This window comes from Nannobrachium achirus, assembly GCF_963921795.1.
Source record: "Nannobrachium achirus genome assembly, chromosome: 1".
NCBI classification, from domain to species: domain Eukaryota; kingdom Metazoa; phylum Chordata; class Actinopteri; order Myctophiformes; family Myctophidae; genus Nannobrachium; species Nannobrachium achirus.
Genome location: NC_137810.1, coordinates 73,527,851 through 73,543,998, shown reverse-complemented (window position 1 = coordinate 73,543,998; position 16,148 = coordinate 73,527,851). Strand labels below are relative to the sequence as shown.

General features: G+C 42.5%; 1 protein-coding gene across 1 annotated transcript in view; it reads right to left on the bottom strand.

Annotated features, from left to right (window-relative positions):
- The window catches only part of LOC308289853 (uncharacterized protein), a gene marked incomplete at both ends in the record, with an annotated part of 100,147 nt that overhangs the window by 43,981 nt on the left and 40,018 nt on the right, over nt 1–16,148 (bottom strand). The window contains one exon of the mRNA XM_080731622.1: nt 190–1,773. Coding sequence (XP_080587748.1) covers nt 190–1,773 — 1,584 coding nt within the window. The remainder of the gene's footprint in view (nt 1–189; nt 1,774–16,148) is intronic.

Here is a 16,148-nt window from a genome sequence, read left to right as displayed (position 1 = left end):
GCACAACGGCTGTGCTGAGCGCTGACTTAACCTTTGTGTGTGTATGTGTGTGCGTGCGTGCGTGCGTGCGTGCGTGCGTGAGTGTGTGTGTGCGTGCGTATCACTGTTGATTTAACTATCATAGTGTAGTGGTGTGAAGATACAGTCCATTGTTTCAGTTCTAAGTTTTCTATTCACATGACTACTAACCGAGCCTTTCTGCTGTTCCTCACAGCTGGGATGAGTCTCTGTCGCCCCTCGTCTGATGTGTTGTATTTGTCCAGGTCCAACTCCTCCAGAACATCCTCTGACATCTGCAGCATGTGGGCCAGAGCTGAACACTGGGTCGGAGACAGTTCTGTCTTTGATCTGTCCCCTGACTTCAGGTACTGTTGGATCTCCTGATGCACTGAGTGGTCGTTCATCTCCATCAAACAGTGGAAGATGTTGATACATCTGTCAGGAGAGGAAAAGGGATCATTCATCTTCTTCAGGTTGTTGATGGCTCTCTGGATGCTCTCTGGACTGTTCTGTGTCTGAACCAGTAGACCTCCTAACAGACTCTGGTTGGACGGCAGTGAGAGACCATGAAGGAAGCGGAGAAACAGGTCCAGGTGACCATTCTTACTCTTTATGGCTTTACGGTTGGCTGCGTCCAGGAAGTCCTCCAAGGACATGTCACTGGTGTAATCATTTCCCCTTCTGTCACATCCCAGGAATGTCTTCAGTACCTCCATGTTCTTCTGTGTGAAACAGTGGAACAGGTAGACTGCAGCCAGAAACTCCTGGATGATCAGATGAACAAAGCAGTAGACTGCTCTCTGGAAGAGCACGCCCTCTCTTTTGAAGATCTCTGTGCACACTCCTGAGTACAGCGAGGCGTCTTTCACATCCAGACCACACTCTTCCAGGTCTTCTTGGTAGAACATGATGCTGCCTTTCTCCAGATGTTCAAACGCCAGCCTACCCAGCTTCAGAAGAACCTCCCTGTCCTTCTCCATGATCTGCTGTTGATTCTCTCTCTCTTTTCTGTTTCTTTGCTTGTTTATTTTTTTCCCCTCATGAGGCTCATCATACTTCAGCTCCTTCCTCTTTGTCTGGACCAACAGGAAGTGGCAGCACATGGCAGTCAGGGTCGTGGGCAGCTGTCCTGTCTCGTCTGTCTTCACCATGTCCTCCAGAACGGTAGCGCTGATCCAACAGAAGACTGGGATGTGACACATGATGTGGAGGCTCTTTGACGTCTTCATGTGTGAGATGATTCTGCTGGCCAGCTCCTCATCACTGAATCTCTTCCTGAAGTACTCCTCCTTCTGGGGGTCTGTGAACCCTCGTACTTCTGTCACCAGGTCAACATATGCAGGAGGGATCTGATTGGCTGCTGCAGGTCTGGTGGTTATCCAGATGAGAGCCAATGGGAGCAGATTCCCCTCGATGAGGTTTGTCAACAGCCCGTCCACTGATGATGTCACTGTGACATCAGTGATGATGTCATTGTTGAAGTTGAAGGACAACCTGCTTTCATCCAAACCATCAAAGATGAGGCCAACCTTCCAGACAGCGAGCTGCTCTGCTGTGACCTTCTTCAACGTTGGATGGAAAACATGGATCAATGAGAGAAGACTGTGCTGCTCATCTCTGACCAAGTTCAGCTCCCGGAATGAGAAGGGAACCAGGAGAATGACATCTTGATTTTCCAAACCCTTTGCCCAGTCCAGAGCGACCTTACGCACAGAGAAGGTTTTTCCAATGCCAGCGACTCCCTTGGTCAGAACTCTTCTGATTGGTGTCTCTCTGCCAAGGAGGAGGGGCTTAAAGATGTCACGGCAGTTGATTGGTTGGTCTTGGAGGGTGTTCTTCTTGGAGAGTGTCTCAAGCTGGTAGACCTCATGTTGGTTATTAACCCCTTCACTCTCTCCCACTGTGATGTAGAGCGCTGTGAAGATGCTGCTGAGGGAGGGCACTTCAGTGATGTCTGTCACACGATCCAGACTGTTCAAAGTGATCTTATAAACCTTTAAATCCTCCTGCACACTGACACCTGCTATGAGAAGACAATGAAGACATTTTAAACATTCAGCTTCATTTATAACTTTACATTCTTACAACTGTTTAAACACATTATTAATGTGTTAAATATCATACATTAGGGAACAATAACCAATATAAAACAAGTAAGACTCCCTAATCGGGAGATAAGTGACCGTCAGGTCGCATACACAAACTTTAGAAGGCAATCGTAGCCAATCAGGAGGGAATATGGGAAATGGGACAGATCCTTGTTGATGACATGACTTTAGAGATACTGTGTACCCGCCGTTTTGCGTGAATTTAGGGCAGAATCTGTAGGAGCAGTGTTAAAAAAAATGTTTTGCAAAAATCGTCCTGATGGTGGCACTAGAAGAGGGTCATGTGAGAAATCAAAAGTGGCAAAAGTGTGACATGACGTTACAGCCTGACAGACAGAAAGACTGACAGCCGGTGGAGTTTTGATAGTAACTGCGACCTGACGGTCGCAATAATAATGTTGAATTGGGCGATTGATGTTCCCTTGTGAGATAATAAAGATATTTATCTGAATTGTTTTGGTACAGAGTTGATATTTGACAATGTTTATTTTATTTATTTGTATTTGTTGCTATTTAAATATTGTAAATTGTGTCCAGTCTTACTGTGTCCACTGTTGGTCTGAGTGGATGTCTTCAGTCCAGGTGTGGTTGTGAATGTCTCTCCTGAACATCTGGACGTCTGCTCAGTCCTCTTCCTCTCTCTGTGGAGATGAAGAACTTTATTAGGACTATATGCCCCATCTTAGCTGCTCTCCGTAGTGGGACTGAGTTACCAGGGCCCAAGGTGGAGGGGCCTTCATTATTTTATACTTTAGCTATTGAAAAATAGCAGATATACAAGCTCACAGCGAGGCACCAAGTGCCGCGCTGCGAGCTTGTAGATCTGCTATTTTTGAAAAGTTGTGAACATGTGTGCAAATCTTTGAATATACTGTAAGTATTTTTAAGCGAACATTTGAAATAAAATGTAGCTTTGTTTGCTAAATATTTTTAGATGGGTGGTCCATGGCCAAATACATATCATTTTGGGGGTCCTTCACATGAAACAGTTTGAGCACCGCTGACAGAAACATAGGTTTTAAAGAAACTATTGACAGACTTGCACAAATGTTCATGATTAGAAGAAAATAGAAGTTCTACAAGCTTGCAGCACGGCACTCTGTGCTGCACTTGAGCTTGTATACAGTATCTGCTATTTTTCAACAGTCAATAGCACAACATAACGTGTAATAATGCGTTCCCAGTCTAAATGGGTTAAACCCCCTCCCCTGAAGAACATTCATGGGGGGCCCACAGTGAATGCTTGAACCCAGGGCCCAGGATGTGGTGCAACACCCCTGCTCACAGCACAGCTTGTCTCAAAGGGTGGCAGGGCTTTCACAGTCTGGGCCCCTCAGCTGTGGAACTCCCTACCTGTTGACCTACGACGTGTGAATTCAGTGTCATCTTTCAAAGCCCTTTTAAAAACCCACCTCTATGTTCAAACCTTTTCTAAAATTGTTCCTGCCATTTTTATATATATATATATATCTGCATGTGTCTATTTTAAAATGTGTGCCTACTTTTTATTCACTGATCGTTTGTTGTAGATTGTCAATAAATACATATCATGTTGTTCTTTTACCCTGCTCTGTAAAGCACTTTGTGATGTCTGGAAATATGCTTTATAAATACAATCATTATCATAATCATTCTTCACTGATTGATGGATGTTTCTGTACTGTTTGGAGTTGGTATAAATATACAATAACAGGGTCCACTCTGTCATGTCCTTATATTATTGTGCACTTTTTGTTTGACTGGTTTAGACATTTATCTTTTTGTTTATTGATCTGTAACTGTTAGTTATAACATTAATCTCCATTGCTTATTGTTGGAATTCTGCCCAATTCTTGTCATTTTGTGTTTTTGGACAGTAGAGAAGTATGAACAATAAGGCCATCACACGCTTAGCACTCAATAATAAATGACACTGATCATCCTCTGTATCAATAACTATATCAATAACACTGATCATCCTCTGTATCAATAACTATATCAATAACACTGATCATCCTCTGTATCAATAACTATATCAATAACACTGATCATCCTCTGTATCAATAACTATATCAATAACACTGATCATTCTCTGTATCAATAACTATATCAACAACACTGATCATCCTCTGTATCAATAACTATATCAATAACACTGATCATCCTCTGTATCAATAACTATATCAACAACACTGATCATCCTCTGTATCAATAACTATATCAATAACACTGATCATCCTCTCTATCTCTACTTCCACCTCATGCCATCAGGGTGAAGATACAGAACCCTGAAGTGGTACAAGGTTGGTTCATCATTAGTTTTGTTTCCTCAGCCATCGCTGCACTAAACAAACTGCTTCGCCCCTGTCGATAGGATGGTTTTCTGTGTACAGTGGAGACCTGATGTTCTGTCTTGTGATATGTTTGTGTTGTGTTATGTGTTTTTTTTTTTTTTTTTTTAAAGACAGCGACAAATTTCACTTCGGGGACAATAAAGATTATTTGTATTATCATTAGTATAAAGTAGTAGTTACTGTGGTCACAGCAGTATCTTTATTTATTTATTCAGAGATGTCTTCATCTACAAGCTCGCAACGTGGCACAAAGCGACACATTTTGAGCTTTCTGCTATTTTCACTAGTTTGGTCCTGGACTCCCGGGCAAACGTCTAATTTCTCTTTTGGGTCTTGGGCTTAAAGGTTGGAAACCACTTATGACAGGTATGTATGTAAACTACCAGCTCCTCTCTATACTAAAGATGGTTGAGGTTTCCTCTCTTGCTCTCACTTTAAACTCCCACAGAGTCATGGTAAACTACAGTAGTTTATGAGCAGGCAGAGTAGTTTTGCTCAACACATTCATTGCTCTGAACGTGTTAACATGTTAAGAAGCTCATGAGGATTGACATACTGTGTGTGTGGAGGTCCAGGTTCACTGAAGAGAGGAGGCATTCCCATAGACGCGTCACTCTTCATAGACATACAGCTGGGTGTTGGAGACTCTGCTCTGTGGTCAACACTTCTGGAATCACAACAATATTCATACAATGATCATGTGAATGAAAGAGTCTGTTATAGATTCTGTATTGTTACATTGTATTTTACAAGAGAGTAAAACTCCATGTTGAAGTAATAGGAAAGACATTGTGATTGATTATTTTATTAGACAAAAATGGAGAACAGTAAAAGTATAGTCAATACAATATAAATGTAGTACAAGTACAGTTAAACACCCTGCCTAAAAGGAACATCTCAAATAAGACCTTTTACAGTAATTTTTAGGATGAAAGCCCTCAGTATTTAATTCATGGACATAATGAATAGCAAGCAAAGAAAACATTCAATAATATCACAGTTATAAAACACTATATGTACAGGATTGGGGAAACAAGGGGTGGGGCTAAGGTAAAGGTGGGGGTGCTCACTTCTGGCCTGTCTGTGGGAGAAGTGACAACTACCTCCTTCTCTGGCCTCCTGAAAGGTGAGTTTTCACCTGCCTATGGGATTCTGCCCAGGAATCTTGTTCTTGTTCTCTGATAAAATATCACTAGAAATGGGAGTGTTTCTCTTCACCCGCGGCTCCCACATACAGTAAGCTACAGTTTAAGAACCTCAGGAGGATTGACATACTGTGTGTGTGGAGGTCCAGGTTCACTGAAGACAGGAGGTATTATCATAGACCAGTCACTCTTCATAGACACACAGCTGGGTGGAGACTCTGCTCTGTGGTGAAGACTTCTGGAATCACAACAATATTCATACAATGATCATGTGAATGAAAGAGTCTGTTTGTTATAGATTCTGTATTGTTACATTGCATTTTACAAGAGAGTAAAACTCCATGTTGAAGTAATAGGAAAAACATTGTGATTGATTATTTTATTAGACAAAATGGAGAACGGTAAAAGTATAGTCAATACAATATAAATGTAGTACAGTACAAGTACAGTTAAACACCCTGCCTAAAAGGAACATCTCAAACTTTTACAGTATTTTTTTAGGATGAAAGCCCTCAGTATTTAATTCACGGACATAATGAATAGCAAGCAAAGAAAACATTCAATAATATCACAGTTATAAAACACTATATGTACAGGATTGTGGAAACAAAGGGGTGGGGCTAAGGTAAAGGTTGGGGTGCTCACTTCTGGCCTGTCTATGGGAGAAGTGACAACTACCTCCTTCTCTGGCCTCCTGAAAGGTGAGTTTTCACCTGTCTATGGGAGAAGTTATAACCAGTAAGACTCCCTAATCTGGAGATAAGCGACCGTAGGTCGCTTATCTCCACAAATAGGGCAAAAATGTGTTTTTCCAAAATCTTCCTGATCCATGTTGATGAGATGAGTGTAGACATGCTGTGTAGTGATTTGCGTGATTTTAGGGCAAAATCTGTAGGAGCAGTGTCCAAAAATGTGTTTTTAAAAATCGGCCTGAAGGTGGCGCTATATGGGACAGATTCATGTTGATGGGATGAGTGTAGACATACTGTGTAGCGATTTGCGTGATTTTAGGGCAAAAACTGTAGGAGCAGTGTCCAAAAATGTGTTTTAAAAATCGGCCTGAAGGTGGCGCTAGAAGAGGGGCATGTGAGAAATGAGGGGTGGGGTCTCCGCATTGCCTTGGCGGACAAATAGGTACCGGCCCCGGCTCTCCCGGACGCTCCTAGCCGGAGTTACGGCATTTATGTGAGCTGCAGTGGAGGGGGTCCTCCACTGGGGCGCCACCACTTTTGCATCCGTTCTGGAGCACCAGGAGTGGGTGGTCCCCAGGAATTCCCCGTGAGCAGCCCCGTTGGGGTGGTCATTTGGTCATTTTTGCACATTTGGTCATTTTTTACACCTGGGGGTCCCCGAGGGACCTGGGGGTCCCTGGAGCTCCGGGGGTCCTTGGAGGTTGTAGTTTGCCAGGTAAGGAGTGTGTGTGCAAAATGTGACATGGATGGGTGCAACGGTTGTGGAGATATGAGCAGGGCAAAAGTGTGACGTGTGACGTCTGACTCACGGAGGGACATTCTTTTACAGCTGGGGGTCCCCCAGGGACCTGGGGGTCCCTGGAGCTCCGGGGGTCCTTGGAGGTTGTAGTTTGGCAGGTAAGGAGTGTGTGTGCAAAATTTGGCATGGATGGGGGCAACGGTTGTGGAGATATGAGCAGGGCAAAAGTGTGACTGACTCACAGACAGACAGACAGACGGACGGACGGACAGACAGCCGGTGGAGGTTTTGGTAGTAAATGCGACCTACGGTCGCAACTACGTCCTTCTCTGGCCTCCCGAAAGTGAGTTTTCAGGGCAGTTTTGAAGGATGCCAGCGAGCTATACGTGTTTTAAGGGAGGTAGTCAAGGAATTTCACACCTGGGTGGCAGTGTTGTAGAAGGAGAATTTAATTTACCCATATTTGTCTTATGGGTTTGTGTTATCAGATCATTGTGTGCGCTCCCTCTGGTGTTGTGGGTCTCGCTAACTTTTTGGAGATGTTGGTCAGATATGCGGGTATTTAGGGGATGGAGGGCAGATTTGCGTTGACTATTTTTTAAAGTCACTCCTATTTTTAGTTGTTTAACTCTGTCTTCAACACAGAGCCATCTTAGGCTAGCAAAATGTGTGGGAGAAACATGGGTCATGGGCCCCAGGTCGAGAAGTAGCCGAATCAGTTTGTTTTGGGAGGTTTGGAGCTTAGTCTTTAGTGATTTCTTTATGTTGTTGTTGAGTACCAAGAGGAGGGCACTTTTGTTGACAAAAGTGGAGATTCTACCCAGGAATCGTGTTCTTGTTCTCTGATAAACTATCACTAGAAATGGGAGTGTTTCTCTTCACCCGCGGCTCCCACATACAGTAAGCTACAGTTCAAGAAGCTCAGGAGGATTGACATACTGTGTGTGTGGAGGTCCAGGTTCACTGAAGTGAGGAGGCATTCCCATAGACGTGTCACTCTTCATAGACACACAGCTGGGTGTTGGAGACTCTGCTCTGTGGTCAACACTTCTGGAATCACAACAATATTCATACAATGATCATGTGAATGAAAGAGTCTGTTTGGTCTTTTTTAGGATGAAAGCCCTCAGTATTTAATTCATGGACAGGACATAATGAATAGCAAGCAAAGAAAACATTCAATAATATCACAGTTATAAAACACTATATGTACAGGATTGGGGTAACAAGGGGGTGAGGCTAAGGTAAAGGTGGGGGTGCTCACTTCTGGCCTGTCTATGGGAGAAGTGACAACTACCTCCTTCTCTGGCCTCCTGAAAGGTGAGTTTTCACCTGTCTATGGGAGAAGTGATAACTACCTCCTTCTCTGGCCTCCTGAAAGGTGAGTTTTCACCTGTCTATGGGAGAAGTGATAACTACCTCCTTCTCTGGTCTCCTGAAAGGTGAGTTTTCACCTGTCTATGGGAGAAGTGACAACTACCTCCTTCTCTGGCCTCCTGAAAGGTGAGTTTTCACCTGTCTATGGGAGAAGTGATAACTACCTCCTTCTCTGGCCTCCTGAAAGGTGAGTTTTCAGGGCAGTTTGGAAGGATGCCAGCGAGATACATGTTTTAAGGGAGGTAGTCAAGGAATTGCACACCTGGGTGGCAGTGTTGTAGAAGGAGAATTTACCCATATTTGGCTTATGGGTTTGTGTTATCAGATCATTGTGCGCGCTCCCTCTGGTGTAGTGGTTGTGGGTGTCAATAACGTTTTGGAGATGTTTGGTCAGATATGCGGGTACTGAGGGGATGGAGGGCAGATTTGAGTTGACTATTTTTTAAAGTCACTCCCATTTCTGTCTTCAACGCAGAGCCATCTTAGGCTAGCAAAATGTGTGGGAGAAACATGGGTCATGGGCCCCAGGTCGAGAAGTAGCCGAATCAGTTTGTTTTGGGAGGTTTGGAGCTTAGTCTTTAGTGATTTTGGAGTACCATGAGGAGGGCACTTTTGTTGACAAAAGTGGAGATTCTGCCCACGAATCGTGTTCTTGTTCTCTGATAAAATATCACTAAAAACAGTTTAAGAAGCTCAGGAGGATTGACATACTGTGAGTGTGGAGGTCCAGGTTCACTGAAGTGAGGAGGCATTCCCATAGACGCGTCACTCTTCATAGACACACAGCTGGGTGTTGGAGACTCTGCTCTGTGGTGAAGACTTCTGGAATCACAACAATATTCATACAATGATCATGTGAATGAACACATAGACTGGACCTGAATGATAATGTCAGGCACTGGAGCAGATGATGTCTCCAAGTGGAGGAAAGTTCAGATCATTTCCCATCCCCCCCCCCCCCCCCCCCCCCCCTGATTAATATGCAAAAATCACGATACAGTAAGTCAATATGATGGCAGAGTAAGCAGTAGTCTTCACAGATACTGTAGCAAGTCTTTGCACAGAGTAAAATTGCAACCTAACTGCCATGAATATTGTGGATTCTTTTGAATCCTTTAGGGCATACATGGGCAACTGGCGGCCCGGGGGCCACATGCGGCCCTCACCTTCACTTAATGCGGCCCTCAGGTTAATACTGGAATACTGATATAGTATTGATTTCAGCTGTAATAATTCTAAACATGACCTGCTTTAATTCCGTCAGTCTATATTAGTAGCTTAATGACTAGTATAGTAGTATTAAAATGTATTTTTTTATGTCCAATGTATTTGTATTTAGGTTCATAAAGTTAACATGAGTATGTTGAAATTGAATCAAAATGTTACATTTCAGGATTCCGATTAAAAAATAACAAAAAATAATTCAGGATTCCAGTTCAAAATAGGCAAAAATAGCCGATCTGCTATTTTTGCTACTTTTGTATGAGATATGACAAAGTAGGACGTAGCAATATGCAATGTGGCCCTCTGGAGTGAAGGTGGAAATATAGTGGCCCTCGCCATCATCAAAGTTGCCCACCTCTGCTTTAGGGGATGTTGATGTTGTCATCTGCCCATTTGTCAATTTGGTCAAAAGACATTGGTTGAACAAACTCATATTTTGATAACTCATATTACTGCGGCCACAAGATGGCCGCAGTGTGAATAAGGTCTATGGGCTTTGCTTTGGACTTTCTTAAAAAGCCATAACTAAAGTTGTCAAATAATTGTAGGCCTAGTGGAGTAAAAGTACAATATTTGGATCCGAGATGTAGAGGAGTAGAAGTAAAAGTACAGTAAATTGGAAATACCCATAAAGTACAAATACCTAAAAAATGTACTTAAGTACATGTACTTAGTTACTTTACACCACTGCCAGTGTGTGTATATGGTACAGGAGGATTGTCTTACTTTAAGCGTGGAGGTCCAGGTTCATCTTTAGACCCACAGCTGGCTGTTGGAGACTCTGCTCTGTGGATGAGATGTTTGTCTCTTCCCTCCTCCTCCTCCTCTCTCTCCACACGCTCACTCATCTTTGGTCTTTATTTAACCTGTCAAGGTTAGCAGAAGATAGTAAATGATTAATGAATGAATGTACAAAACACACACACACACACACACACACACACACACACACACACACACACACACACACACTTCTAGAACAGTGTCAGTAATATTTCAATCTCATTCTGTATTATTAATATGACATTGACATAGGATGATACGTTGAAATATTAACTGTGAGCTGCTATGAGGCAACAATATCACCATCATAATGCTGAGACTACAGTAGATGAACAACAATATCACCATCATAATGATGAGACTACAGTAGATGAAGATGCATGCAGTAGCTCTTGTCAACCAACAGGTGTCCTACTGCACCACAGAATTGAAATATCACAATAGAAGAACAGGGAGACGCTCATGTTCCAACAGAACAAGGTAGACCTTTGAATATCATGTTAATAATACTATTGATTAACATACTTTACCCTGGTTAAAATAATGTTTCATTCACTAAACCAAGTCATGGACTGCTGGCAGCTTTGACATGTCAGCTAGCTCAACAGTTCCTTTGTATTAAAATATTTAAAATATACAGTACATATTTTTCTTGATTGGATTACAATTATTTTGATTCTAAAACTGTTAATTGTAACATTGCTTACTACATTCACAAACACTAAATACTCAAAAGGAAACCAACCAAACCACACCACACCCTTAAAACAACTTCTCCCTCACATAGTTTACAGTTTAGGCATTTAGCAGACGCTTTTAATCCAAAGCGACTTACAATAAGCAGATAATACATCACTATAATCAGTAAAGAAAAAAGGATTCTAAAAAACCTAAAAACAAATGCTGACTAGCTTCATGTATGGTCATTGAGTGTTTCAGTAGTGCTATGGGTTTAGGTAGAGTCTGAAAAGAGTCATAGGCATAGGCAGACATAGGCAGCCTCCTCTTATATTCAAGCAGAGTAGTAGACCATAGAAACTGGGATCAAGTCTTTCTGCATGAATTGCACATCTGGTCTGCAACGGAAACGCTCCGTGTTTGCATGTGTGCTCCATTCCGCTAGCAGTGTGTTCGTGTGTGTGCGCGCAAATAACAGGATACAGTAGGCGGGCTCCAGACCGGATGACACTGTTAACTCACAATGAAAACCAAAGGTTTCAGCCGAGTGGGAAAGTGCAAAGCTGACGCAGTTTTACCGTCATAAAATGTCATAAATAATTGTACCAAATGCATGCGTCACTTATAGGGTTAAATAATAACATAATTATGTAATAATGTTCTGCTCTGTCTAAATAATTATTTTGCTGGTGACATCAATCATAAGATTCATAACCAGATTAACCACAGAGAACAAGTACAGACAGGCAGACTAGACAACAGGGAGTGGTAGCTTTAGTAGAAACCAGAAGCATAAAGTAGCCTATAAACTGTTCCTGTGAGAACCAAGTGGTTCTAGTAGTGAATATTAAAACAACAACACTTACTTTACGTAAAGTTGGTTAAGTTTGGTCCATTCTGTTTTGTTTTGTCATCCGCACAGACTGTCAAGTTCACAGTTGTTGTCGTGTCTCAAAATGGTTCCCGAGCTGCGCACTTTAATTTCCTTTATAATGTGACTTTGACCCGCCTCTACAGCTCTAGGGCTACAGTCAGTTAGATGATATCGTCATACACAGGTGAACACATAATAGTCAGGGAACGAGTTGGGCAAGTCCCACCATGTCTCATTCCAACTCCAAGTTATTATGTTATGAGTAGCCTATGCTATGACTGTAGTCAGTGTTTAAACACACAATAGAAGATCATTGGGCTGACTGACGTGAGGACAGGGTTCACCCTGCATGAACACAAGCTGAAATACAATTTGCACAATAGTACCTATTAACACAACAGACAGACAGACAGACAGACAGACAGACAGACAGACAGACAGACAGACAGACAGACAGACAGACAGACAGACAGACAGACTTTTTACAGCCCTTTGTAATTTAAATTGACAGTGGTGTCACCTGTCAAACCGTGACCATTAGTAGGTCTGGTAAACACACTGACCTATGAACTCCATAGTAATCACACCAATAGTTTTAGGCGAATTTGCCTGACACCAATAAAATAAACAGAAGAAGCTGATGTTTACAGTGGAAAGGGGAGGTGAGTGCTTAGATAGATGTTGTTCATATCCAGTCTATATTCTAATCTTATTGTCTCTCTCTCTCTCTCTCTCTCTCTCTCTCTCTCATGGCCAGTGGCCAACTCAACTGCTGCATAAGACACGTGGTTTACAGTAAAGTAGAGAGAGGGAGGGAGGCAGGGAGATTTGGCACATCAAAGCTTTATGATTATGAATACCATATAATAATAAACTAATGACAGAGTACAGCATCTTGCAATGGGCCTGGTGTACAAGATACACTACACCTACACTTAAAGGAGAGCAAATCCCTCGCCTCCTTCAAGATTGGTCTGAAAAGTCACCCTCAGGCCTAAATAGACTAAACCTATCTGTTGTTTTTATTGCCCTGTTTTTTATATATATATTAGTTTCTTTTCTGCTTTAGTAATTGATGTTATCCTATGCAAAGTACTATGTTCTATCCGTCTGTCTTTCAATGTTATATGAGATACATAAAGTGGTTCCTGTGTAAATAAGCCGTAAAGCATACTAGGGTCTTCTTTCACGTAGTTGACCTTGTACCAGTGATTTGTTCTGTCATGAAACTGTACTTTTTTTTCTATTGCAAACTGCTAATAAATTCTTCAATCAATCAAAACCATAGATAAAATAACACTGGATTTTTGTAGTGACAGTCAACATTTTGGAATTGACATGACTTTGTGAATCCATTGTCATCTGATTTTTCTTTTTCTTTTTGGAGCGGTGAAAGTGCTCCCAATAGACAGGTATGTCTGTGGCTATGTGGCTGGCTATGTCCGTAGCCTGGCAATACCTTGAGGCCACACACAACACACAAGTTAAAGGAAGGGCGCTGTTTTGCAGGCACACACACACACACACACACACACACACACACACACACACACACACACACACACACACACACACACACACACACACACCCGCGCGCGCACACACACACACACACACACACACACGCACACACGCACACAGATCTAGAACACACAGAATGTAAAAACATAGATCTAGAACACATAGAACCAAAAACATAGATCTAGAACACATAGAACCAAAAACATAGATCTAGAACACAGAATCAAAAACATATCTAGAACACATAGAATCAAAAACATAGATCTAGAACACATAGAATCAAAAACATAGATCTAGAACACATAGAATCAAAAAACATAGACCTAGAACACACAGAATCAAAAACATAGATCTAGAACACATAGAATCAAAAACATAGACCTAGAACACATATAATCAAAAAGAGATGTAGAATATATAGAATCAAAAACATAGATCTAGAACACATAGAATTAAAAACAGATCTAAAACACAATCAAAAACATAGACCTAGAACACATATAATCAACAAATCTAGAACACATAGCGCTTCTAGGGCACTATTGTGCAGACTAGACACACACACACACACACACACACACACACACACACACACACACACACACACACACACACACACACACACACACACACACACACACACACACACAGGGTATAGCTGCTCAGATTCACCGCTCTACTTCGAACCGAGGTTTGATTTTTTTTCTAATGTAGGGTTTTGTTGGTAATATGATTGTGTTGTTTCTTGTTTACAGGAGGAACTTGTATGTTTTAAATGCCCTCTCCTAATGTAGGGTTACTGTTTGTTGGTATGTATTGTTTTGTCTTCATGTGGGGACTACGGATGAAATTTAGCATTCTTGCTAATTCCGGTGTATTTACATTGCATTTATGTAGTGTTCATTAATATGCATTGTCCCGTCTAAATAAACACATAAAGTAAAGTAAAGAAAGCCATTGCTCATCATGAGGGTGAACAAGGGACGCCCTTGATTCAGCCCGGGAAAAAGAGTTGTAGAGGCCCTCATTGCGCGCTATAGAGCGAGAGATCTCTATAGCTCTGCTGCTACTCAAAGATTTGCCATTTCAGATCATCACAAGTGACAAGCCAGTGGGCCAATTACATAAGTTATATTTTGACGTTGTCGGGTGGAAACCTTGTATGTCCAAAACCGTTTGTTTTGTATTTATCATTTTAAAAATGATTTAAACTAGTGAAAACAGCCGATCTACAAGCACACAACGCCTCGCGGTGCGAGGCGTTGTGTGCTTGTAGATCTGCTGTTTTCACTACTTTTGTGCAACGGCCTTGTATGATGAAGCAGGGCTTCACTTTGCGAAAAAATGTACAAATGTAAAACTTGGAGATACAAGGTTCTGCCAGACAGTGACGATTTACTTTGTTGGCCGCCCAGCCCCCAAAATGGTACAAAGGCCGACATTTTATTTTTATTTTTTTCCTAATGGCCGGCCTGGACCGAGGCGTTGTGTGCTTGTAGATCTGCTGTTTTCACTACTTTTGTGCAACGGCCTTGTATGATGAAGCAGGGCTTCACTTTGCGAAAAAATGTACAAATGTAAAACTTGGAGATACAAGGTTCTGCCAGACAGTGACGATTTACTTTGTTGGCCGCCCAGCCCCCAAAATGGTACAAAGGCCGACATTTTATTTTTATTTTTTTCCTAATGGCCGGCCTGGACCGGCCGGGAATGAACCGGCCGTTCGGGAGTTGTCCCGCTTTTCCCAATGGCCAGCACGTCCCTGGGGTGAACCTGCATTCACACCACAGAAAGCCATTGCTCATCATGAGGTGAACCTGCATTCACACCACAGAAACACTAACCTCGCCCACCAGGCTTTCTTAGAAAAAGCCTGGTGTTCGTTCACAACAGGCCGCTTGGTTTCCGCCTTAAGCGCGGAAACCAATAGAAGAAGCGGCGTCGCTTTGATTTGGTTCCCTCCGTTTGTTTCCCTAATCCCTATTAAAATGCTGGAGTAGCCTAGTGTAGTCTTGCCAGTCGCTAACAGTTGGACTAAAAGATGCATATACCAAACGATTTTTTCAAAAGCAAAACTACTCCGCATCAAGGAGTTTATAGGTAGGCCCTAAAAGTATGTCCTTGAGCGCAGGGGAATATTTTGGGTTAAAACTGAATCCGGTTTGATCTTTCCGGCAAATTGTATTCCTTTGAGTACTAAACATGACGTGTTGTGGTTTCCGCTCCAGACCGGTTACAAGCCTGAAACGTGAAGTGATCCCAGACTACAGAAACACACCCGCAGTCTAGGAACTCATTCTGTGCTCCTCCAGTCCACCACGGCTGTTGTTGATTGACGGTCACTCTGTCAGATCACTTCCCTGTCATTCCTCACAGCCACACCTACACCTAGCCTCGTAGATGGGAGGAGTCAGTTTACAAGGCTAACCTAAACCTGCTACACACAGAGCAGTGCTGCTTTCATGTCATAGGGTCTGCTTGCTAGTGCCTGCTATATTTGCTTCAACGTACAATGGCCTTGTGCAGGGACAAAAAAGCTAACCTACAAGTCCACACCACGTTATATCAGCGGTGCGTTGTGGGCTTGCAGATCGACCGGGGCGGAGCTAACTCAACTAAATGTTGTGGTCATAGACAGACGAGTGAAGAGAGCAGGCAGTGAGTCTGGAGTGAA